Here is a 25,819-nt window from a genome sequence, read left to right as displayed (position 1 = left end):
TTAGTTGTAGTCCCTTACCACCCGTTTTTGTAGGCATTAAACTTCCAGAATTTTAAAAGACGATATCTCTGTTTGCATTGAACTTTCAGCGCTGCAACTTTGCAGATATTGTTTATGCTCAAACAGCAACATTACACACTAACTAACGTTAAAAAAGTGAAATTGCAATCAACCACCCCTTTAAGAGATTGAAGAATATGAGGAATTTAAACGCATTTACACTGACGAAAGTACTTGTCCGTGGAAGAGGACAAATAAAAGAAGTGCTCTTGCTCTATCAGTGCAGTCACAATGAAACTTGTGAAGTTTGTTTATATTGTTGATAATAGCGATTGAGACTTGAACATGTAAGGTCACATAGTCTTTTTAAAGCATTATCTATTGATTCTACAGCTTATTTATATCCAGAGGTGGGTAGAGTACCCAAAAACTGTACTCAAGTGAAAGTAAAAGTACTTGAAGAAATATTTGCTCAAGTAAAAGTTACTTTGAATCATATAATGAATATAGTCCATTTTTTTCAGATATATAATATATTATATAATATATATATAGAGATAATATAGATATAGATAACATAGATATAGATAATATAGTATAATATAGATATATAATATATTTAGATGAAATGTATATATACACACACACACACACACACACACACACACACACACACACTGCTGTTCAAAATACTTTTAATGTTTTTTTTTTTAATGTAATTTATTTCAGTGATGCAAATCAGAATTTTTATCAGCCTGATTTAATATCAATGCTGTTCTTTTTTAGCTTTCTATTCATAAAAGAATCCGGAACAAAATGTCACAGTTTCCAAAAAATATTAAGCAACAAAAACTGTTCCTTGTTGAAAAAAACAGCATATGCTGGTATGGTATGTTTTGAAGCATGGGATGCTGGTTTGAGCTGATTTAAGCTGGTCATGTGGACCTGGTCAAAGTGCGCCAGCTTAAACCAGCAAAGGACCAGCATAAACCAGCATCCCAGCTTCAAAACATACCTAACCAGCATGCTGATTTTTTCAACAACACTGGTAATAAATCAATATATTTGAATGATTTCTGAAGGATCATATGACTCTGAAAACTGGAGTAACAGCTGATAAAAATTCTGATTTGCATCACTGAGTTAAATTACATTATATTTTAAAGTTTAATTATGTATTATAAATGTATATAGCCTATGTATATAACCTCTGACACGGAGAAGAGTGAAAACTCCTCACATGACCGCTACAGAACATCTGAACATAACGAAACAAATGCACATTGACGGATCTTCTTCCGTCTGTTCTGCAAAATGTAAACAAATGTATTTCTGCAAGCGTAAACATTGTGAAAATATCAACATTAATTGTGTCTAGGCAAGGCATTCCTCCTGGAACTAACGCGGGTTTGGCAGGTGTTTATTTCATACTCTGTGACTGCTTATTTAATGAATAAATTACATTGTATTTAATGTGTAAGGTACATGTACAACAAACTGGTAATGTCATAGTGGTATCGTGTACTGTAATCGAATCTATACCTGTGGAACCATAGACAGCACACGCGGTGTTCTTCTAATAAAGATCTTCATAGCTAGTAAACCATAGCCTTTTCAGATTTGCTTTCAACTGACTGTAGATGATCCAAAGCCACGTCTTCAACGCTCTTGATGAACCGCTTCAGACGACTCGACGCGTGCGGCAGGGAACTGAACGAATCATTCAAACTGACTCGCGAACCGATTCACTATTGCCAAATAGTTTGATCAAGCCTTCGGACAGAATTGACTCAAAAGAATGAATCATTCGCGAACGGGCATCGCTCATTGCCCAGAAAAAAAGTAGACGGCGAGTTTGGAATAAATTGGGATTTTGAACTTACTGCATTAAGATAAAGTAACGAGAGGAGCGTCGCCCACAGTAACGAAGTAAAAGTACCGTTTTTTCACTAAAAATGTACTCGAGTAAGAGTAAAAGTAGCTACCCATTTTTAAATATACTCAAAAAGTATTAGTTACTCAAGTAAATGTAACGAAGTAAATGTAACTCGTTACTACCCACCTCTGTTTATATCAGATATGATCTGTATATATTCTTTTAAAATAAATGTTTTTGCATTTAAGGTTTAGGGTTGGGGTAGGTGTAGACGTTAATAAAACACAATCTAATAGGTAGAACATTTAATTTATTGTTAGTTTCTGGTCGTAGCTGTATCCTTGGGCTATCTGTGCACTTTCAAGGCTAAATATAATCCATTCAGAGTTCTTGCTATAATTCTATAATCCGTTCTTGCAGAGCGCACGTTTGAATGTACTGTATGTGTGTGTACTGTGGCGAAGTTGTGCCCCATCTAAACATTTTTGAACTTAACAGTTGGGCCATTCCACCGAATGGGCACCATTTCTGTCCCCAGGACATTATAGGTACAAAAATGCATAAAAATTAACTACAAAATACATTTTATTATTAAGCAAAGTGTCCTGCACATTAATATAACTGCAAATTTAAAATATATAATTAAAAAAATATATTAAAAACTACCTAAAACACTGAAAATATAGCATTTGTACATGTCCCCAGTGTCTTATGCTACATTTTAACATTAAATATAATGTTTAAAATCCTTCAGAAATAATTTTTGTTTTGCATTTTTGTGTACCTCCATATCTGTGCTTTAAATACATTTATTTAAAAATAAATTTATAATATTTTGGATAAAATACGCATTTTAGTCGAGTCCCCTAGTTTTCACTCAGTCCTGTTACCTTAACACATTCCCCCCTCTAAAAAACTGGGAAAATTCCACAAGACACATTTTCAACATAATATTGCAACATCTGGATCTTCTGAAGGCAATGAAATGACCGAAAGCATGTGGTCTTATTTTCTTTTCTGTATATTTGATTATATTGTAACAGTGGCTGGGAGTGTCATTATAAATATACTGTCCTGTTACCTAAATTATTTCTTAGATTTTATTTTAAAAATACAAATCTTTGTGAATCACTATAAATTTGCTAATTTTATCCTAAAATCTCAATCCTGTTACTTTCAGTCCTGTTACTCATATACTCATATATCCTATACTTATATATAGTAACTGAGTAAACGTAACAGGAGTGAGTAGTGTCATCAGATTTATTAATGTAAATATTAGGCTACATCCATATTAATCTAGATAAATTTGAAAATGCTTTTTTTTCTCAACGTTTTGGCCTTCTATCCAAACTGAGACAATGCTTTTGCCCAGAGAAAACCTATGGTTGTTCCTGCATTGTTGTTTTATATTACATTCCTGCAAGTATGACAGAAAATGTATGAATTCTGTCCTGTGACAATTATGTATTAGAGCCATATGGTGTTTAAGTGTGAGCTGCGCTATAAGAAAACAATATCCACAGAAAAACTGAAAAGATATTAAGTTTATAATTTTTAATATTAATTTTAATTTCATATTTATTATTTTTTAGTTATTTATATCTTATCTAATAACCTGTTCTCTACCCCTAAACATAACCCTAACAAAAACCTCTGCGGACCAATAGATTTAAATAGAAACTATAAATAGAAATGTTGCCCTTTTTTAGCAGCGAGGTCAGCTCACTACTTGATGTTCAACACTCTTCACTCTATCGGTGCAGGCATTAATACCTCACGTGTAGTCAAACCTGTATACTAATATAATGGATATTCCTTCCTGTTACCAGTTTCATTCCTGTTACTAAATAGTTTTTTCTTTAAAAAATAAAGTTAATCCACTATTTTTTAAATTAAGTTTGTTCCATAATTTATCCTACTGTTTAATAAATTGCATCATAGAACATTGATAAGATTGAGGTTTGAATCGCCTTTAAAATGAAAAAATGGGTTTGTGTAGTTTAGAAAAATACACCTTGTGTAGATAAATAGTGACTTTTTATTATAAAAAAAATAATGTTTTTTGACCATGAAACCAACAATTTCTTTAAAATAAACACCTGCCTGAGGGGGAAATGAAGGAATTTGTTGACATTTTTAAAACAAACAAGTTTTGGTAACAGGACTGAGAAAAATGCATCCATCTTCCACTTAATAATTGTGTAAAAAATTAAATAAAGTTACCTGAAATGGACCGATACAGATTTTGAATAGTTAAATATGTGTATTACTGGATTCAGTCTTTAAAAAACGATAGTAAATGAAAAAAATTTTTGGAAGCAAATGGCACCCATTTTGGTGGAATGACCCAGTTAATGATTAATGAATTACGGACCACCAGTGTTTCCTTATGAGACTCCGCACGTTTTCGGTCATGTGTTTTCCGACTGTGCTGCACATGCAAATCTGAGATTGAAATAACTTTCCATTGACTGTTTTTTGGAGCCAGATGGGTTTTCAGGTCACTTCAAGAACAGAAACACTCAATTTCATCCTGACTGATAGAAATAATGTAGCTGTTTTGTCACATATGTTACATCCTCATGTCTGTCATTGCACAAAATAAAGCTTATGACCGAATGTTTTTACTAAAGGGGTGGATGCAAAGTTGATCACTAATTATTTCATGTGCTGATTAATTGTTTCAGCTCAACATGGTACATGGTGCTAGTATCTCCAATGTCATAAATTGATTGAATTTGATTACACACACACGTAATGATAAACTGTAAATATTGCATGAGATAGATATGGCTGGTGTGTGCCTCATAGGAATATCATCTCTGCAAGGATCCAACAACACGTCCGAGCCAACCAGCCAGGTAAAACACTAAATAATGCATTGTTTATTATTAATATAATAATCTGTCTGTCTGTCTATCTTAGATATTTATATCTATTTATTTATTTCCTTCCAAGAATTTAAGGTGAGTTTGTACAGAAACAGAATTTCAAAAAAAGAATCCAACAAATAAGTGAGACAAACAAGTCATTTTTGGAGAAGGTGAATTGATTTAATTTCTTTAAAATGGCACAAATATTTTTACCATTCATAAATATTCATCTGTAATGGAAAAATGTGTGTCATTGAGCTTAAAAATAAAAACGTCTAATGAACACCACACAAATTGTCCATGAGAGTTTACCACAACTACACACATGTTGTTCAGTTAATACAGGGACTGTGTACTTTTAAGATACGGTTTTGGCACACATTCTAAGAGAGATATGATTTGGCCTGTTTATAAAAGCGGCAAAACTCACTTCAGTGCCACACTTGCAGCGACTGATGATGATGGCGATGCTGGGAGTTTTCATCTCTGTTGCCTTCATCCTGGGCACAGCAAATGCAGCTTCTGTAAGTGTTCTGTATGTTTAACAGTTCACTATGTTTATGTAGTAGAGTAGCTTAATTTTACATTTACATTTAGTCATTTAGCTGACGCTTTTATCCAAAGCGACTTACAATTGGGGAATACATAGAGCGATTAATCTTGAAGAGGCAATCAGACATACGAAGTGCTTGCAACACCAAGTCTCAGGCATTGTTCAAATAAATACAAACTACCAAAGGAAGGAATAAGTAAAGATAATTTTTTTTTTTTTTTAAGTTTAGGATGAAGTCAAGTGCTGTCGAAAGAGATGAGTTTTCAGTTGTTGCTTGAAGATTGACAGGGATCCAGCATTCCGGATAGAGGTGGGAAGATCGTTCCACCAGCCAGGAATGGTGAATGAGAATGATCTAGAGAGTGATTTTGCGCCTCTCTGTGATGGTATCACGAGGCGTCGCTCACTAGCAGATCTCAGATTTCTGGAGGGGATGTAGTTTGTTAATAGAGAGTGCAAGTAAACGGGTGCTGAGCCAGTGGTTGTTCTATATGCAAGCATCAGTGTCTTGAACTTGATGCGAGCCGTGATTGGTAGCCAGTGCAGGGAGATAAAGAGAGGTGTAACATGGGCTCTTTTGGGCTCGTTGAAGACCAGTCGTGCCGCTGCATTCTGAATCATTTGTAGAGGTTTGACTGTATTAGACGGAAGTCCAGCCAGAAGAGCATTGCAATAGTCCAGCCTAGAAATGACAAGGGCCTGGACAAGAAGTTGTGCAGCATGCTCTGTCAGAAAGGGCCTGATCTTTCTGATGTTATATAGTGCAAACCTGCAAGATCGAGCAGTTTTTGTAATGTGGTCTTTGAAGGTCAGCTGATCATCAAAGATTACACCAAGATTTCTGACCGAAGTTGATGGGGTTATTGTTGATGAACCTAACTGGATCGTGAAGTCATGCTGTAGAGTCGGAGTGGCAGGGAGGACAAGAAGCTCAGTCTTTGCCAGGTTGAGCTGCAGGTGATGTTCTTTCATCCATGCCGAGATGTCCGCCAGGCAACCTGAGATCCTTGCAGCTACCGTTGGATCATCTGGTTGAAAAGAGAGGTAGAGCTGTGTGTCATCAGCGTAGCAATGGTATGAGAATCCATGTGCCTGTATGATGGGACCCAGTGATGTAGTGTATGTGGAGAAGAGGAGGGTCCAAGAACTGATCCCTGAGGAACCCCAGTGACCAGTGTATGTGCTTTGGATACCTCACCTCCCAGGCCACCCTGAAAGACCTACCAGTGAGATAGGATTCAAACCAGCGAAGTGGAATGCCAGAGATGCCCAGTGATGAGAGGGTGGACAGGAGTATCTGATGATTGACAGTGTCAAAAGCGGCAGATAGGTCCAGCAGAATGAGGACTGATGATTTGGAATGGGCTTTTGCAATTCGCAGGGCTTCAGTGACCGAGAGAAGCGCAGTCTCAGTTGAATGGCCCCTCCTGAAACCTGACTGTTTAGCATCCAGTTTGTCGTTCTGTGAAAGAAACAGTGAGACTTGGTTGAAGACAACTCGTTCAAGTGTTTTCGCTATGAACGGAAGGAGAGAGACAGGTCTGTAGTTTTCTATAAGAGAAGTGTTTAATGTAAGAAGGTGTGAGGGGATTGGGTCAAGAGGACATGTTGTAGGATGGTTGGAGAGGAGAAGCTTGGATACTTCAGCTTCAGTGAGTGGACAGAAAGAAAAGATGGGAGTTTTAGCAGTGGATGTGGTAGGGTGAGGGTCCTGTGTGCGTGGAGGTGAAAACTGACCACTGATTGATCTAGTTTTGTCTGTAAAGAAAGTGGCAAAGTCATCAGCTGTAATAGAGGTGGAGGGAGGAGGTGGAGGGGGACAGAGGAGGGAATTAAATGTTCTGAATGTTCATAAGAGCTTAATAATGAAGCTATTGTGAAGTATTATATTACTAAATAACTCTATTACTTAAAATTATATCTATTTTAACTTTTCATACAGGGCCCCTAAGGAGACGACAACGGGGGAAAAATTATGAAATGGAAGGAAAAAAATATTTTAATGATTTTGCATTCTTTTGAGAAACCATGTTTGAACTGTAAACGTTTTGCAGTTGGGAGCTGTGAACACCGAGGGAGGGATGGTACAGGGAAAGAGTTACAGTGTTGGAGCCTTCCGCTATATGGACGTGTTCAAGGGAATCCCCTTCGCCGCTCCACCTGGCAGATTAGAGAAGCCCGTTCCTCACCCAGGCTGGGACGGTGAGTACACCTGTCTGTTTAAATGTTTTCAGGCACAGCTGGGGTCTAAAATAATTGAGTGTATTGACAGAGCACTGCTACTGACTTTACCTGCACAGGTGTTCTGAAAGCCACCGACTTCCAGAATAAGTGCATGCAGCTCAATCTTCTCCCTACTGATGTTGTGGGCAGTGAAGACTGTCTCTACCTGAACATCTGGGTCCCTCAGGGCAACACTGGTAATGCAAACTTGTTCTAATTCACAAAACAAAACAAAAAAAAGTATGTTAAAGTGATAGTTCACACAAAAATTACAATCCTGTCATCATTTACCCTGAGTGTCTTGAAACCTTCTCCTTTGCAGTGTCTACCAATCTGCCTGTTATGGTGTTCATCTATGGTGGTGGCTTCCTGCTTGGTGATAGTCAGGGTTCAAGCTTGTTGGACAACTACCTGTACAATGGACAGGAGATCGCAGACAGAGGAAATGTCATTGTGGTGACATTCAACTATCGTGTCGGTTCCCTGGGATTCCTCAGCAGTGGAGATGCTGAAGCACCTGGTAAGAAATTGTGTAAAAGATTTCATTTGAATAAGAGTCATACAAATATTGCAAATAAATAAATGTCCCTCCCATCTACTGTTTTTCCTTATCACATATTATGGGGACATGCAAAAATACAAGCATTTTCAGTAGTTGTCACTCTGTTGTGACATAAAAAAAAGATAGATGGGAGGAAAAATTATATTTCAATGCTTTGCTTTTTTTTTTTTTGCAATATGTCAAAACTTGTGTGATGGAAACAATATTAGGTGAGAGGAAAAACTATATTTCAGTTTTATGTGAGCAAACGCAAAGTTTCTTAGGGGAACACTTGCAAAAGTGTCATGCAAAACTCTCACAAATGTATTGTGTTCCCTTGAGAAACTTGAAATAAAAAATTTTCTCCCACCTCATATTATTTCCATCACACAAGTATTGCAAGAAAACGCAAAAGCATTGCAATATAAGTTTTCTTCCCTTCTCATTTTTTCCATAATAACCATATTGTTTTATAAATTATAATAATTTATAAACATTTTATAATTTCCATTATAAAAATGTTATTTATGAATGTTCTCTGTTTTTTAAATGTTTAAACAATGTTTTTTCTTGGTTATGCGAACACCATCAAATAAACACTGAAACTGAAAGACCTAGCCTGCGTCCCAATGTGCATACTATCAATCATAAATTCTATGTGATATTAGTAATTTTCAGTACTATTTAGGGCAGATAGGGTGGATAGTATGCACATTGGGACACAGGGTTAGACTTTGAAAAGAAAAAAAAAAACCTTTACAACAAACCATCAAAATAAAAGTGCAGTTTAATTTAAAGAAATTATGACAGAAATATATTACTAATATAATATAATATAATTTACTAATAATAATTTTTTAAGGAATATCATACAAACAAGGTGTTTTTTCATTAATTTGTACAGTTCTGTTGTGCAGCATCTTGGTAAATAAATACTGTGATAATATTGTTGGGTGATTTTATCATACAGTATCACATAGCACTAAACATGATTAAAGACCTGATAACTTTAAATGAATGTTCTATTAATGTTACTGAAAAAACATTTTAATTACTTTGAAAGAACCCAGAAGCTGGATAGAAGCTCCATTCAAAGTTTTGGACCCCGCTGTATTCATGTATGTATATATGGATTGATAGATTGTATTATTTAAATGATGACCTGAGCATGTCCTGTTCGACAGGAAACTATGGCCTGTGGGATCAGCACGCCGCTATCTCCTGGGTACACAGAAACATCAGGAATTTTGGTGGCAATCCAGACAACATCACCATCTTTGGGGAGTCAGCAGGAGGAGCCAGTGTCAACTTCCAGGTGCTGCATTAAAAATAAATAAATAAATAAAAATTACTTATATAAATATATATATATATATATATATATATATATATTTATTTATTTTTTTTTTTTGCTTGCATGCTATTACATTTTAATGACTGAGTCTTTAATGATTTCACTCTAAATATGATGGCAACAGGTTTGAATAAAGGTTTAATTTATTAATATGAAAACCATTAGAGGTTCTCAGTAATATAGTTTCTAATTTCTGTGTGTGTCCTGCACAGATTCTTTCCCCTAAAAACAAGGGCCTGATCCGCAGAGCTATCTCACAGAGTGGTGTTGCTCTCTGTCCCTGGGCTGTCAACAGAAATCCACGACAGTATGCTGAGGAGGTGAGCTTCATTTTTACTGATTAAAAATCAGACTTGGTACATTGTGTACAGTACAAGCATTTGATATAAAATGGGCGCAAAATCCAATGGGGTTTGTTTACTCTTATTCAAGTTCAAGTATATTTTTTTGTATAGTACATTTACAACAGCCACCAGGCTGACCAAAGTGCTTTACAGAGGAGCAAGATTATATAACATACACAGAAAACAAACCAGACAAAAAATTAAAACCACCCATTTAAGAATTACCATATAACGTATCCAACAGTAGTCAATACACTAAGGAAAACAGACAGGTTTTCAGACAGAGAAGGCGCCGTTCTAATCTCTAAAGGCAGGGTATTCCAAAGTCGTGGCCCTGCCACTGCAAATGCACGCTCCCCTCTACGCTTAAACCTAACGTGAGGGACTACCAGCAAAGCCTGGTCACAGGACTTATTCCCTTATTCCCTCTTATTCCCAGCCTTTTGCAAAATACTTTAGTGTACACTTGCTAGTGTTTACTTAGTGAAGTCATTTGTTCTGCTTTACATTCAGACTGACATTTTAATGTTTTTTGTTAGTTAGTTAATAATTAATGTATAGATATCACTTGGTTTATGTCTCCAATAATTACAAATATAATTATATATATTATATAATTAAACTATATGGGTAAATTCTTTTTGTGCCCCTTTAGATTGCAAAAAAGGTAGGATGTCCTACTGATAGCGGGATGGTGGCTTGTCTGAAGAGGACAGATCCAAAGACTGTAACTCTTGCTGGGAATGTGAAATTCAGTACATCTGCTTCTCGTAAGAAAATTCAGAGTGTATATTTAGCCCCTTTAAAAATGCTTTTTAAAGCAATTAAAATTAATTTACTCACTCTCATGTTCCAAACCTGCATGATTAGTTGCCCTTTTCCATGCAATTACAAAGAACGGGGAAGCCAGTATTTTCAGTGAATAAGTCAGTTAAGAAGAGGCTGAAACAACATGAGGGTGAATAAATGACAGAATTTTATTTTTGGATTAATTCTTCCTTTAAAATCAATAAATGTCTGCTAAAACCTAAGTAAATTCAATGCAAAGAGAAAATATCAAGTCTGACAATCTTTTCCAGAACCCATTGTACACAATCTGGCTCTGTCCCCGGTCATTGATGGAGACTTCCTCCCCGCCGAGCCTGAAACCCTTTTCGGGAATGCTGCTGACATTGATTACATCATTGGAGTCAATGACATGGACGGCCACATCTTTGCCACCCTTGACATCCCATCTATCAACAACGCACTGGTGTCCACCCCTGTGTAAGTGTGCTACATTAAAGAGTCATCTGAAATCATTTTGAGAACTTTTAAGGAAAAAAAATTATTCTAAAGAATAAAAAACACCAATATGAAAACACCTTTTAAGTCAATGCATGGGGCCTTTTGTGGTCCAAACTTAAAAAAGCAACATGATTTCCAAAAACTGCTATTGATTTCTAACAGGGCGGATGTCAGGGCTCTCTCGATTGCTCTGTCTGAATCTAGAGGAGTAGATGCTGGTATCGCAACTTATGAGGAGTACACAGTCAAATGGGGTAGTAAACCTAGTGATTCGGACATTAAGAAAACAGTTGTGGACATGGAGACGGACTACATCTTCCTGGTGCCATCCCAAGCGGCCCTGTACCTCCACTCTGACCATGCCAAGTAAGCTGACTTTTTTTAATTTACTGATGTCTAAAATGAAACTGAACAGTATAAACCTTAAAAACAACCTTTCTTTCCCCATTAGATCTGGAAGAACCTACTCGTATCTGTTCACTGAGCCCTCTCGCATGCCTGTCTTCCCACTCTGGATGGGTGCTGATCACGGTGATGACCTTCAGTATGTGTTTGGGAAGCCTCTCAGCACTCCTCTGGGCTACTTTCCTCGCCATCGTGATGTCGCCAGATACATGATTTCCTACTGGACCAATTTTGCTCAAACTGGGTATATAAACATTACAATGTTTTTTAATACTTCAGTATTAAAATATTTCACCTTGTTCCACTAAAATGTGTAGAAACAACTATTATATAGAGAGAAAGAAAAAGAGTTAATGATTTAGTAGTTTTGTTGAGTTTGTCTTTTTTATACAGTATCTATATAGTTTTTGTTCATTTTTATTTTAGATATTTTAGTACATCAAGTTAAACTAAATGAATGATGAAGAAACAAACTCATCTACATCTTGGATGACCAGAGACATTTTCAGCATTTTTTTAATTTTTGGGTGAACAATTCCTTTAGCATTCATTTTATTTCAACTAATGAAAATAATTTTAATTAACTATAATAACCCTGGTGCCACTTGTGGTGCATGATGATGGCTGTATGTCATTTCTAACTTCCCTCATTGTCTGTCTTTCTTCCTCACAGTGACCCTAACAAAGGTGAGTCCAGTGTTCCTGTAAACTGGCCTGAGTTTGCCAGCAGTGGCCATAAGTACCTGGATATCAACAACAAGATGAACAGAGACAGTGTGAAGCAGATGTTGAGAACGCGTTTGGTTTACTACTGGACTACAGTCTTTGCCAGCTTCCCTGGTGTCCAGAAGAACTAAGCACTACCAAATCGACTAGAAGTCATGTAGCCATTCTAGCAATGAATATGATTCTAAGATTCATGCAATAAACAAAATATATGATGCTCAAAACAAGCTGTCCTGTTTTCTGTATTAGCTTGCCATTACATCAAAAGAATCCAATGCTATTTAGTGATGCTTAAAGATTACTGAAGATAACATAATTTTTTTTTTTTCAGTTAAAGTCATGTCTATGATTCTTAAAAGCTCAGAAAACTCAGATAAAGGTGTTTCTTGGCATGGTCACATAACCCTAAACAATACAAGGGGCCCTGAACCAACTCATCCTGGTGCTACCTTAAAGATTGAATTTAGTCAGGAGGACCTCACTGGAACAAAACATGGACATAGAATATTTAATTCACCTACAAAGGTATTGTTTTTACTGATTGTGATACTGGTTTATTGGAACTTGACAAAGCAATTAAAATTCTTAATCTATTTGGAAAATATCACCAAGTTTATATAGGCTACAGTTCTGAAATGATGAATGAATGGGTGTTCATATACACTGCTACTGAATTTACTTATTTATTAACCGAATCAAAACCAAATTTGCCAATGCACTTTGCTCATGAAATAAAAGTACATGTACAGTGTCGCACTGTACATTTATTACTCTGAATCTGAAAGCTCACCTGCGTGTGGGCGTGGCCTCGTGAATGTCAATCACGCGCAGCGTCACGTATCCACGGATCTCTTGAACGCTACGGACATATGCTGTGTTTGACCCCTAGAAAAAAAGCATAGCATGCACAAACAAACACTACCGCTTTACTTTCTACATAGAAACTAAAATGAGAAGGAGGGCTTATCGAGAACACTGACTGGCTGTCATAGTGTATGTGACATCGCAGGTGTCATGGAGAATTCACGGGTATCACTGATGTTCAAGGCGGTCGCGGTGGCAGCGATCGGTCTCACCGCCACGTTAGTCATGCTCGTTCAAGATCCATCAGACACGGTGCTCGGAGGGGGATACCCAGAACTGTGGCGGAAAGCCGGACTGGCAGGAGCCCCTACGCGGGCGGCAGCCTGCATACTCACGGGCGTGTTGCTCCTAGCGATGGGCTGGTTGTACAGACTGTTATTCGCTCCTCTGGAGCTGCTCCGCGGTGTGGATGAGGTGGGGTACATCGCGGAGGACGGGCGCTCTCGTGCCCAGGCTGCCAACGAAGTGCGGCGGCGACGGAAGACCGGAGAATTACCGCCGGTTTATCCAAACGGCTGGTACCGGATTTTAGACTCTCACATGCTGGAGAGAGGAGATGTGAAGAGTGTAACAGTGCTGGGTAAGTACTGCTGGGGGAAGAACATCATAAAGCAACACGGAAAGCTTAAATTGGTTACGTATGCATGCGTCAAAGAGCGCAATCGAACGGAGACGTGTTTTTAGAAGTCGAATCTGAAAGCAGAGGGAACACAAGTGTGTACTGCGTTCCTGCGCCCCATCTAAACGTTTTTGAACGCAGGAATGAATGCCACCCCTTAGACAATTAACAGTTAAAATTATTAATGAGTTACATTTCCCTATGAGACTCCGCACATTTTCAGTCATGTGTTCCCCTTCTGTGCTGCGCAGACGCAAATCTGAGACTGAAATAGCTTTCCATTGACTGTTTTGAAGCCAGATGGGTTTGCAGGTCATTTCAAGAACAGAAACAGTCATTTACATCCTGACATTCCCAGCTTGAGATCAATAATGCAGATGCTTTGTCGCATATGTTGCATCCCCATGTACTGCACAGAGAAAGAGCTTATGACCCAATATTTTTACTAAAGGGGTAAATTTCCATTCAATTTGATTACATAATGCTAAACTGTGCATCTTGCAAGCACTGCAAGTATAAATGTAAATACTTGCCTATATACTTAATCTAAAACAACATTCTAGTACAGTTATTATACATGCAGTCTTTATGATCTTATAAATCAAGAGACTACTTAAAAAAAAAAAAAAAATTCACACTGCCGGATTATTTATTTATATTTATTTATTTATTTATAAATTAATTGTTAAAAAGAGAAAAAGTTATTTAAAAGATGAAAGCTCAGGACCTAAAATATGTGCCTTATACATAAATAAATAGGCTATTAACTGAATATTAGCTGATGTAATGGTAAGCATTCTTTTGCCATAAATGTATGCCATAATTATCTATGCTGACAAAAATACAGGTTGCTGAGACCAGCTTGAACTCATTTGGGTGATTTCTCACAGATGCTATGTTGTGTATGTTGCTGCAAGATATGCAGCTATATTAATATCTTCGATCAGTTTGTTATGCAAAATCAGCATAGTTATTGAGAACCTTCTGAGACATGCTTGAGGCTCTTATGGATTTCAGACAGGGTTGCGGAAGAAGTGTCAATATAATCATTCTCAATCTTTTTCATTGTGCATCACTCTGACAGACTGTACACTGATCAGGATTAAGCATGTGTGTACATGCAGTCCTGTCATTGCAAAGTCTTTTGTTACTGGTTTTTGTTATGTTTAAGTACCTGTTGCTTAGCTGAGTTGCTGTGGGATGCCCTATCATGTTGCAAAGACCTTTTGGTTTTCAGTGAAAACCAAACAAAACACCTTTGTAGTTTTCTTTTTGGGATACAAAGAAACGCTGTTGCGCTTTGCAACCTGGAGACCTTTGAACCTGTGATGCCCTTTTCTACCTCTTTTGACTTCTACAAATGCTGAATGACTGTCACTACCAAAGATCTTACATATAATGGAATTGTTTTTTTTTTGCAATATCAACCTCAAATTTGGAACACAGCTTGTTTAGAATTACATTATAAAATTTAAATAGGGTTTTTTTCACATTAATAAACAAACTTATTTTATTATACTAATTTTAACTTAACCGAGTCACACTGAATAAAGTTTTACTTCAAAGTATATTTTAAATCATTGCTTTTAAATTTTGTAGTGTACTTCAAAATCTTAAACTATAAAATATATTTTTAAAAACTGCACTTGCAGATAATGTAATATTAATAAAATAAATGGCCACTTCAGTATACTTTCATGACTGACTCTGAGCACATTATTCAATATAATTATTTAAGTTAAAAATTTCAATATAATTATTCAAGTTAATTATTTTATAATTATTCAAGTTAAAAGTTTTCCTTTAAAGTACATTTTAAATCATTATGTTTTAATAACATGATATGTAAAGTACTTCATTATTCATTTATAAAATAACTGTAGTGTTATTTGATATTACAATTAAAGTTAATATATTTTAAATGTACTAAACTGCAACTTCATTTAAATGATACAGTTGCAAACAGTTGTTGGTCCCCATTGACTTCCAAAATATAGAACAAAAAAATACAAGGGAAGTCAATGGGGATCATAAACTATCTGGTTACCCACATTCTTCAAAATGTCTTCTTTTAAGTTCAACATAAGAAAGAAACTCATACTGGTTTGGAACTGCTTGGGGTTCAGTAAATGATGACAATTTTTGGGTGAACTATCCTTAAGTCCTACGAAGGTAGGTCAAAATGACTCTTAAACTCAACTATTTGCATTTAACAAAAATTTTGTTTCCACATACACTGATTTAAAAGAATGGTACTGTAAGTGTACAAGATGACCCATGTTTGACGTCTGCTTAGATGCCATCTAGACGCTTCTCCATCACAAACCCAGAGACTAAAAAGCAGCATCTGTAAGCAGTGAGACAGCTAAATGGAGTTTCCTTTAGTGATCTCAAAGGGCACAGCATTTAATTGCATGCAGTTACTGCTACAGTGTATTGATGTGCACTTCATAAAACCTTAGTTAAATGGGCTATCGGGCTAGATGCCTCAGGAATCATATCAGACAACAGACATGATACCTGATATGCTTATGCAGCTGAAACACACTCCTCTCTTTCTCTATTTATCATAATTTGAAATGTACTGTATATGACCACTTCATGGCTATTTCTTGTTGTTTGTACTTGCTGTGTAGAATGAATGACAGAGTATTTTCATAGATACTGTTTGCTTTTGCCATAATGTTTGTTGGATTCCACTGCGGTTTTCTTTGTCATTTGAGTCTAGTAGCTTTTTTTCAGGGGCTCTGCATTGCAGGCAAATAAAACCCCTCAGGTCAGCATAACAGAAAGGGAGTTTTTGGGTCCTGTAGCTGTAGACCCGAGGATAGAGAGAGAGAGAGAATGTGTGTGCAAATCAGGATTTTACAGTCTTGAATGTTGCTACGCCTATTCCTGGTTATATAACTCATTAAGCCTAATTATACTTCGAATGAATGTTGAATGCTTGAATCTGATTGGCTGCCGAACGTTCTAAGGTGTGCAATTATTTTCAGGGAAACGCACAGCGAACGTAGTTACAGGCAGCTCTTGACCGCATTACATGACCATATCACTTCGCCAAATGATTTCTGTTATTTAAAAGGTCTTACAACAGCAAAATAACCAAAACCCACAATGACACTGGCCAAACAAATAAATATAGTAAACAAAAGGATAAAAACGACAGATCATGTCCATGTTTTTGCCACAAAATTACTCTATTATGTAAGGAAAGCACATACTCTATCTCTCCCGCTCCCTCTCCCTCACAGACCGCACATACATAACACTTACAGTTTGCACACACACTACAAACCCGATTCCAAAAAAGTTGGGACACTGAACAAATTATGAATAAAAAGAGAATGCAATGATGTGGAAGTTTCAAATTTCAATATTTTATTCAGAATACAACATAGATGACATATCAAATGTTTAAACTGAGAAAATGTATCATTTTAAGGGAAAAATAAGTTGATTTTAAATTTCATGGCATCAACACATCTCAAAAAAGTTGGGACAAGGCCATGTTTACCCCTCTGTGGCATCCCCTCTTCTTTTTATTACAGTCTGCAAACGTCTGGGGTCTGAGGAGACAAGTTGCTCAAGTTTAGGAATAGGAATGTTGTCCCATTCTTGTCTAATACAGGCTTCTAGTTGCTCAACTGTCTTAGGTCTTCTTTGTCGCATCTTCCTCTTTATGATGCGCCATATGGCTTCTTTTTTGACCTATAGAGTTTTAGCCGGTAGCGGCGAATGGCACGGTGAATTGTGTTCACCGACAATGTTTTCTGGAAGTATTCCTGAGCCCATGTTGTGATTTCCATTACAGTAGCATTCCTGTATGTGATGCAGTGCCATCTAAGGGCCCGAAGATCACGGGCATCCAGTATGGTTTTCCGGCCTTGACCCTTACGCACAGAGATTGTTTCAGATTCTCTGAATCTTTGGATGATATTATGCACTTTAGATGATCATAACTTCAAACTCTTTGCAATTTTTCTCTGAGAAACTCCTTTCTGATATTGCTCCACTATTTTTCGCCGCAGCATTGAGGGAATTGGTGATCCTCTTCCCATCTTGATTTCTGAGAGACACTGCCACTCTGAGAGGCTCTTTTTATACCCAATCATGTTGCCAATTGACCTAATAAGTTGCAATATGTACATTTAACTTTTCCGGCCTCTTATTGCTACCTGTCCCATTGTTTTTGGAATGTGTAGCTCTCATGAAATTCAAAATGAGCCAATATTTGGCATGACATTTCAAAATGTCTCACTTTCAACATTTGATATGTTATCTATATTCTATTGTGAATAAAATATAAGTTCATGAGGTTTGTAAATTATTGCATTCCTTTTTATTCACAATTTGTACAGTGTCCCAACTTTTTTGGAATCGGGTTTATACATTGCGCTCACGATTTTATTAGTAAACAACTTAAAAACTACATGACTTCTCACAAGCGAGGTAACGACAACGGTGCTGTTCGTGAACAAAAGGAACTAAGTTTCACTATAATTAGAGACATTACTGCCGAACACTATTGAGAGATGCACAGAGGTAATTCTCTCTCTCTCTCATAATGACGTTTTGGAATTAGCAACAGAGGCGTTGGATGAGATGCGGAAGAAATAATCCTACTCACAATAGCGATTTAAGTAGAAATACCGGACGAATGCCTTGAAATATATCATCTGATCGATGTCTTGAGGTGTGGTAACCGTAGTATAAGTGGAATAATTGACTTCGGTCCATTGAATTATTAGAAAAATAATACACACCCGAGGTGTAACGGCCACGACGCGATTATTTTTCTAATAATCCAACGGCCCATCGTCAATTATTCCTTACTTATTAACTGACATACTTTACTGTTTGTTTTTAAGTAATTATTAACTTTTCAATTCGGCTAATGATATTGGTTGAGATATAATAGCAAACCGTGTCACATATGCTCAATGATGTGACATAAAATGTCTTATTTCATTTCTGCATATCAATTGAAAAACATTTTTTTAATTACACTATACATATAACCAGGGGCGGACTGGGACAAAAATTCAGCCCTGGCACTGTAGCCACACCGGCCCACATTACCACACCGATACAGCCCCACCCACGCACACGTGCATTCACTACTTACATTTGTGTACAGATGGTGAAATAACATAAGCAGTACCGTATATGTAACAGATATTTAAACATTTAATGTATGTGTCTGGCAAACAATGCTTACTACTTTTTAAAGAGCATTTATTACAAATTTACACATACAGTAAAAACAAAAGAAAAAAACATCTGAGGATGTTGTAGAGTCTGTGTGATGTCTGTTTATGCCATTTGTCTGCTGCAACTGTTATTCTCTACAGCAGTGGTGCACAACCCTGTTCCTGGAGATCTACCTTCTAGGGCTGTCGCGGTTAAGGAATTTCCCTTGCGGTAATTTTGAGTGGCATAGTGCGGTATGCGGTATTATTATTATATATAAATAATCTGTGTGTGTATGTGTTACGATGTAAGGAGGTCATATTCAGAAACCAATAAAACCGAAACTAAATCGCGTTGAAACAGGAAGTGAAGTAAACAGAAGAGAATGACAAAATAACGGTCCACATAACAAAACCTAAACTTGACAATAAGATCACTAGTATATTGTTAGCCTATATATATATATATATATATATATATATATAACAGTTAGTTCTGATCCTCGAATCTGACTGACAAGATACTTTTTCTGTTGATATTTCACCTGCGTGTTCTAGACGGCTGTCAGTCAGTGCAGCTTCATTGTTTCGCCTCAAGGTGGCGGCAAGAGACTGTCTTTGAGTGAGTCTTTAAACCGTTCATTCAACTACTACACGTTCAAAAGCGCCGATTCATTCAGAGATTTGTAATGAAACACGCTGTTTAAATCATTTTAACTTTGAGCGCCACTTTTAAAGGCTCAGCTGACCAGCAGAGCGTCGATGCTAAGACAGATTTCGCTTTGCTTGGACATGACAACCTGTTTTCACATATGACTCGGCCTGAAGGACAGACGCAGGTAATCTCTCTCTCATTGCTGTCTGTTTAGGCTTGTTAAGTGCAAATTTACTGAGCCTCTGTGCAAATCAGCATGATACACATTGTTATCATTACTAATATTCAGTACACATGCACGAAGTGTAAAACAAGAAGGGCGTAACCTTACGAAAAATAAAACACTGAAATATCGCGGTTGTTGCATTCCTCTGCGGTTATGCTCATCAATAGCGCGGTATTGCTATATTGCGGTTATCGCGACAGCCCTACTACCTTCCTGCAAAGTTCAGCTCCATCCCTGATCAAACACGGCTTAACCAGCTAATTAAGATCTCCAGGACTACTTGATAATTACAGGCAGGTGTGCTGAAGCAGGGTTGGAACTGAACTCTGCAGGGATGTAGATCTCCATGAACAGGGTTGGGTACCACTGCTCAACTGTATGTTGTTCTTTGTTGTCACTGTCTGTCTGTTGGATTTCTCCTACCTCTTCCACAATACTCCCTGTCTCTGCAAGGCCTACCGTAGCATCCTTCCTCACAGCACTGGTATTGGAAGACCAGGGGTCTCTGGCTGTATTGGTTCCTGCAACATCCTAGTTAATGAACACAGTATAGGTTGTAAACATTGCAGCAAAATATTTTCTCACTGACTGTTCTCAACGTTGGAATAGAGCTTGGGAACCTACGTCACGCCGCGTCGGATTCCGCCATGTTTTTGGTCAGGCTCAGGAGCACACAGCCTAAACAAATGCAAATCACCACAGAAAAAGCAGACCGTTTTACATTCATATTTTTTGAAAAACATCTTACATACACTTAGAATAAAACTGACTAATATGTAAATCTCTTTAAATATATTAAAAAAAAAAAAAATCGCTCTGTTGTTTGTCTGAGAGGCTGCAAATATTCATTACTAATCAGTCTCCTTCACTACAGTGGTACTGAGGCTAACTGCTAAAACACTTACGACAATTGACCATGGTTTTACTATAGTAAATGTGTAGCGACCGTGTTTTTGGTGTATGTATTACCATTCCTATAACCACAATCTTATTAAATACCATGGATAAACTGTGGTTAGAGTAGCAAAACCATGGCTAATTTTGTAAGGGGAGAATATAGCTAGATCTCAAACAGCGGATCATTGTTATATCGTCATATTGCCCCGTAAAACTGCTTAGTGTTAAGAGTTAAGCCCTTATAGAGGTAACAGAACTTGAAGCTGCTTTGAAACGATGTGTATTGTGGATGCTATGCAAATAAATACATTGACTTAACCGAACCAAGTTGAAGACTCCTACTAGGATGCCGAACAACGATGCGAGCGATCAAATAAATGAAGGAAACTTAATCCGTACAAAAAGTGGCCGGGTATTAAGGAGCTGCCGCAAATAACATTTCCATATATGATTTCCTTCTATTTGTGGTGTGAGGGCTTACAGTTTAATGCAAATCACTGTATCTATAATATATTAAATCTACAGAGATGAATTAGTACTTAGTACTACACGGTATCAGTCAAAGTTGTGGAGACACTGGTATTGTTGGTTTTGTTGTAACTCTTTATGTTTGTGATAGATGCTATGGGTTGTATATGTTGTCTACTGTCTTTTTTAAATCTGGACCTTGAGTCTGTAATAAAAGTTTGATTGATTGATTGATTGAATTATAAAGCCACATTTTATTTTAGATGTTTACCATACGAGTTTCGGTTTAATTTTCATCTGAGTTCCGTAGTGAATGTAGACATATTTAATGTTTATGATTCAACTTAGATTGCGTTGGAATGATCAATTGCCATAGCCCTTATCATCAATGTCTGCAGGTAAAACCTCTGCTTTTTCGGCTTTCTAACGCGGAGAAAGCACGTTTTTCACACCGGCTGTGCAAAGGGATGTGGCAATTGATGATACAGTAAGTCTTAACCACTGCAACGCGATCTTAAGTAGAATAATATAAACATTAAATAATATAAAAAGTCTACATTCACTACCACTCAGTCTCCGTTGTAGCTCCCGTGACCTAAATTCCCAGAATGCATTGCCGCTGTGACGACACATTCCCAGACTCTATACACATGAATACAAACAAGTAATAATCGCACAAAAGGGAATAGAATATATAGCAAAAACTATAAATAGTAGCAGCAGTAATAGTTGTGTGTGTGTGTACCAACAGAATTTTTACATTTTTAAATCCTTTTTGATATACAATTATTTGTGAATTAAAGTATGCTGAAGTGTTGCTAGTATGTGCTGCATGTGCATTTGTGTGTGTGTGTGTGTGTGTGTGTGTGACATACATGCACAGGTTCCTCCTATCCTAAGAGTTAATTAATAGTTAATTAGAGCCACATTATTAAGAAACTGGCAGCATCCGTACCAGGGTGTGTCTCTCTCATTGCTGTCCTCCTACCTCCATGGCATTTGACTCTGCTACAGCAGTTGAGCTGTCTGCACTGGGTCCAGCTACATTCTAGTTTTGAATAGATGAACACGATTCAGACAAGGGAGAACATAAGTAAGCCAATGGCTTATAATACCTCATCTAACTATTGCACATGAGTGCCTGTAATAGAAGCCTATGTTCCACCCTACCTTAGGATTAATTGCATACTGTAAACATATGTACTATATGCATGTATTCAATGTTTTATTTTAATATATGACTAATGAAATAAATACCAAACGCTAATTTCCAGTAAATCAAATTTATATCTAGCAGACATCAGCTCTAGAGCCGTTTGGGTGCAGTCGTGCGAGCAGTGATGAGACATGAGAGCGCCCGCTGCGCGCAGACAGCTGAAACTTTCAGTGGATAAAAAAAACAATGGCATTTTCAAAAATTAGGAAAGTTGACGGGTCCTTAAAAATCTTAAATGTTACAAGAAAGTCTTAATTATGATTTCAGGAGGTCTTAAATGTGGGGACTGAAAGACAAGAATTGCGATTAAACTTAAAAAAGGCTATTCATTGAATAAATATGAGCGCTGCATGTTTCAAAGTCATCTGCTTTGCTGCTTTGTGGAGTCTGTGTCTTGGGCTTTGTGTACTGCCATTCCCAAAGCGCCACCTGCTGGAAGAGAATGATTTTCCATTTTAAATCAGCCCGTATTGCTGTTGTCAAAGGCCAATGTGAAAATCAACCCATGTTTTTAAGCAGCAAACACAGTTGTAAATGTGAACTGGTAGATCAACAAGAAGATAATGTGTTATAAAATGTTAATTAAGGCAGTAAAATATATTTATATGTTGTTTAATTAATATAATACTTGATTGTTTTTGTGAAAACCTGCATCTGAACTGTAAATCATGCTTTTTACAGTTATTTAATTTTTTATTTATTTTTAATTTTTTTGTGCAGGTCTTAAAAAGGTCTTTAAAAGTCTTGAATTTAAGTTTAAATATCCTGCAGATACCCTGGCCTGGCAAAAACCATCAATTGTTTTTTATATATAATTGTTCGGACCTCGGCTGGTGGGGAGGGTTCATTACTGGACCTCGAGCCGTTTTAGTTGAAGACCCCTGATCTACATATTCAAAGTGAAGTTCACTACAAATGTCTACAGTAGTACTATGGCTATTGCTATAGGTTTTTGATGTGTTACTGCAAGTAGCCTATATCAGTGGTTAGCCTAAATCCCAACTTATCTGCTGATATTTCAATCATGCAATTCAGTAACAGGTTAGCTAACACTTGTAACCAATTACCATGAAACAATGACACTTTAAAATATACTGGGGTTCTACGCTAAGCATACAACTATTTAATACAATGTAGGCTACTGTCAAAACACACACACACACAAAACACAGGAGCTAACTGGCAGAAGTAGTGTGAAAATGACTTGTGTTAGCTGTATTTTCTGTTTTCTGTTTGCGTCTGTGGCACTACTGTCCTCCGCTGCAGCAGCCGAATTTAAACATTTTGAAAAGAGTTCGGTTAATTTTACACTTTTAGCAGCGTCAGACTTTAGAGCCCTTTTTGTTTGTTTGTTTCTCAAAGTTTTTATGCACCGCCTTTACTTTTTTTACGGTCCATTATCTAGCTTTTACTGAAAATTAGCTCTTGCTGATCGTAGCTCGTCTTGATTTTGACTGAACGTCCAATAACCTCTAATCGGTTCGGTCGGCCCATCTCGGGACCAGGCGGCTGGCCGTTGCAGACTTAGCCAAATGCTTAACATTTATTATTTGGCCTATTCATGTTGTTATTAACCATAGTGAAATCTAGATAAAAAAGGCCCGTAAAAACAATTTTATTCATACATTAATTTTAAAAATCTGACCGGCCCACATTAAACAAAATGGTCCGGCCCCTCTGGCATTTGCCAGAATTGCCAGATGGCCAATCCGCCCCTGCATATAACTACACTACTAGTGAGAGTATGTCATGTAACAGTAGATGTGGGAACTTGGGGCATAAGCAAGCAAGCCCGGGCTTTTTCTAAAAGGAAATTCATCCAGAATGACAGTCAGTGGCAGTTACCCAATTAACCTAAAGGCCCCGATATACTTCAAACGAAGTTCGCTTTCGTTCTTTGTTTGGGGGCAAAAAGAGGTTCGAAAAGGCTGAGCAACGGTATACTGTTTCTGAACAGTCCCAACACCCCCGCGCTGCTGGAGGCGGGGTGTAGATTAATGTAAACATGTGTCGCGACGCTCGCGCATATGCCCTAAACACAACAACGACACAATGATGGTGTATCTAGGTGTGAGACAGGTACCAATGGTCAGAATATTATAGACGAAAGAATAATGATTAGCAGCAGTTCAGAGTCAAGTATCATGTTTGCAATACAAAAGAACCATTTCATTCCCATAATCAGTCCTTTGTCACAGTGCACATAGCAGGGAGGAACGAGGAACATGCAGAAAAGGATAAACTTAAAAATAATAGTCTTTAATTAATCCAAACAAGGCAGGGCAAGACGAGGCAAGGTTAACACAGACAGGAACACCGAGGAATAATGAGTAGACCAGATAAAATCTAACTAAACAGGCAGGAACTAAATACACATGATAATTACTGATAATGACACACACCTGAACAGAATAACAGACAATCACACTAAACAAGGACAGGAAGCAAACTGTTACGGGGCTGACGAGACGTGAGACGTGCGGATCCATATGCAAGCTTTTATTGACAAGAGACGTGGTCATAACAGGCAGGGTCGAACAATGGCAGACAGGTATATCATAGGCAGTGCAAAGAGTAATCTAAAACGGGCATGGGTCAGACGACAGCGAACAGTATCCAAAGGGGCTAGACAAGAGAGGTAATTCAAAATGTAAGCAATAGTTCAGGCAGGGGAACACACAATCCGAAACAGGCAAGACTAGGAAAACTAACAGGGGCTCTGTAGGGCAGCGATAAATGCATACAATACTCGGCAGTGAGGGAAAGAAAGTCCAGGGTTTAAATAAGGCATGCAATCAGTGTGTGCGTAGGATCAGGTGTGTGTGTGTTAAGTGCAATGAGCCGTGTATGCAATCAGTGCAATGAATGATGGGAAATGGAGTCCAGTGTGATGGGTGCTGTGATAGTCAATGTAGTGAGCAAGTGACCTCTGGTGGTGAGTGAATGGAAGTGCATGGACAGGATTCGTGACACAAACCAAATAAGGAAACAAGAGGCGGGAACACATGACACACATGATAGAGGATTGACATCCTTTAAGTGTGAATGGCTCATAGTCTCAAAATTTTAGCATGATGTGGAAAAAATATTGGAGTCATCTCAATAACACAAACCTGTTTGTTACACCAAGCTTCGTTGCAATTTCTTTCTAGGAATTAAATGCTTTCTCTGAATCTTTAAAGTCTCCCCGCGAGCGATTGTACAGGTGCGGATATATTTGTGGCAGCTCAGCTATTCGACACAGTGTATTTATGTTGCTAGTGACTTAGAGATGTTGTTCGCCTGCCACTTTCTGCCACTCACACTCCAGGTATCGTCAGTGGAGTTGATCTGCGCTATACTAACAGCAAGACCTGGGAGTTTATACGGCATGACTGGAAGGTTTGATTCCTCACACAGACATTCATCCCAGGGAGAAATGTCAACAGCAGTGTTATTTTAGTCTTACTGACATATTATTATAGTTTTTAGTAATATTTTAAATTAGATTATATTTT

At 37.4% G+C, this 25,819-nt stretch overlaps 2 protein-coding genes and 2 long non-coding RNA genes across 13 annotated transcripts in view; 2 read left to right on the top strand and 2 right to left on the bottom strand.

Annotated features, from left to right (window-relative positions):
• Positions 1 to 12,961, top strand: part of LOC131528616 (bile salt-activated lipase-like) — a 33,696-nt gene extending 20,735 nt beyond the window's left edge. For 3 of the 9 annotated variants that reach the window (XM_058757908.1, XM_058757910.1, XM_058757906.1), the window contains 10 exons: positions 7,360 to 7,507; positions 7,606 to 7,725; positions 7,851 to 8,048; positions 9,254 to 9,384; positions 9,636 to 9,743; positions 10,423 to 10,537; positions 10,847 to 11,033; positions 11,217 to 11,420; positions 11,506 to 11,703; positions 12,133 to 12,961. In XM_058757908.1, the coding sequence (XP_058613891.1) occupies positions 7,387 to 7,507; positions 7,606 to 7,725; positions 7,851 to 8,048; positions 9,254 to 9,384; positions 9,636 to 9,743; positions 10,423 to 10,537; positions 10,847 to 11,033; positions 11,217 to 11,420; positions 11,506 to 11,703; positions 12,133 to 12,316 (1,566 nt within the window). In that variant the 5' untranslated portion in view covers positions 7,360 to 7,386 and the 3' untranslated portion in view covers positions 12,317 to 12,961. Of the gene's footprint in view, positions 1 to 1,119; positions 1,930 to 4,690; positions 4,741 to 4,837; positions 5,277 to 5,529; positions 5,646 to 7,359; positions 7,508 to 7,605; positions 7,726 to 7,850; positions 8,049 to 9,253; positions 9,385 to 9,635; positions 9,744 to 10,422; positions 10,538 to 10,846; positions 11,034 to 11,216; positions 11,421 to 11,505; positions 11,704 to 12,132 lie in introns of those variants that run through there. The other 6 variants (XM_058757903.1, XM_058757902.1, XM_058757901.1 and 3 more) reach the window with 6 other exon arrangements.
• On the bottom strand, positions 6,538 to 13,079 carry LOC131528624 (uncharacterized). Of its 2 annotated transcripts, none has more exons than XR_009267897.1 (5): positions 12,976 to 13,079; positions 9,232 to 9,387; positions 7,940 to 8,045; positions 7,598 to 7,741; positions 6,538 to 6,767 (listed from the first exon to the last, which is right to left on the bottom strand). It is a non-coding gene; the product is annotated as an uncharacterized LOC131528624 (long non-coding RNA). The 2 variants fall into 2 exon arrangements; XR_009267899.1 differs by lacking the exon at positions 12,976 to 13,079 and adding an exon at positions 11,522 to 11,655.
• The window catches only part of LOC131528620 (cholesterol 7-desaturase nvd-like), a 14,224-nt gene continuing 1,432 nt past the window's right edge, over positions 13,028 to 25,819 (top strand). Inside the window, exons 1-2 of the mRNA XM_058757915.1 lie at positions 13,028 to 13,629; positions 25,633 to 25,703. Coding sequence (XP_058613898.1) covers positions 13,200 to 13,629; positions 25,633 to 25,703 — 501 coding nt within the window. The 5' untranslated portion in view covers positions 13,028 to 13,199. The remainder of the gene's footprint in view (positions 13,630 to 25,632; positions 25,704 to 25,819) is intronic.
• LOC131528625 (uncharacterized) lies at positions 19,711 to 25,757 on the bottom strand. The gene is made up of 3 exons (XR_009267900.1): positions 22,062 to 25,757; positions 20,366 to 20,419; positions 19,711 to 20,272 (listed from the first exon to the last, which is right to left on the bottom strand). It is a non-coding gene; the product is annotated as an uncharacterized LOC131528625 (long non-coding RNA).

The sequence above is a fragment of the Onychostoma macrolepis genome, chromosome 21 (genome assembly GCF_012432095.1).
Source record: "Onychostoma macrolepis isolate SWU-2019 chromosome 21, ASM1243209v1, whole genome shotgun sequence".
In the NCBI taxonomy this organism is placed as follows: Eukaryota; Metazoa; Chordata; class Actinopteri; order Cypriniformes; family Cyprinidae; genus Onychostoma; species Onychostoma macrolepis.
Note: the sequence above shows the minus strand (reverse complement) of the source record. Positions and strands in the feature narration are given on the sequence as shown.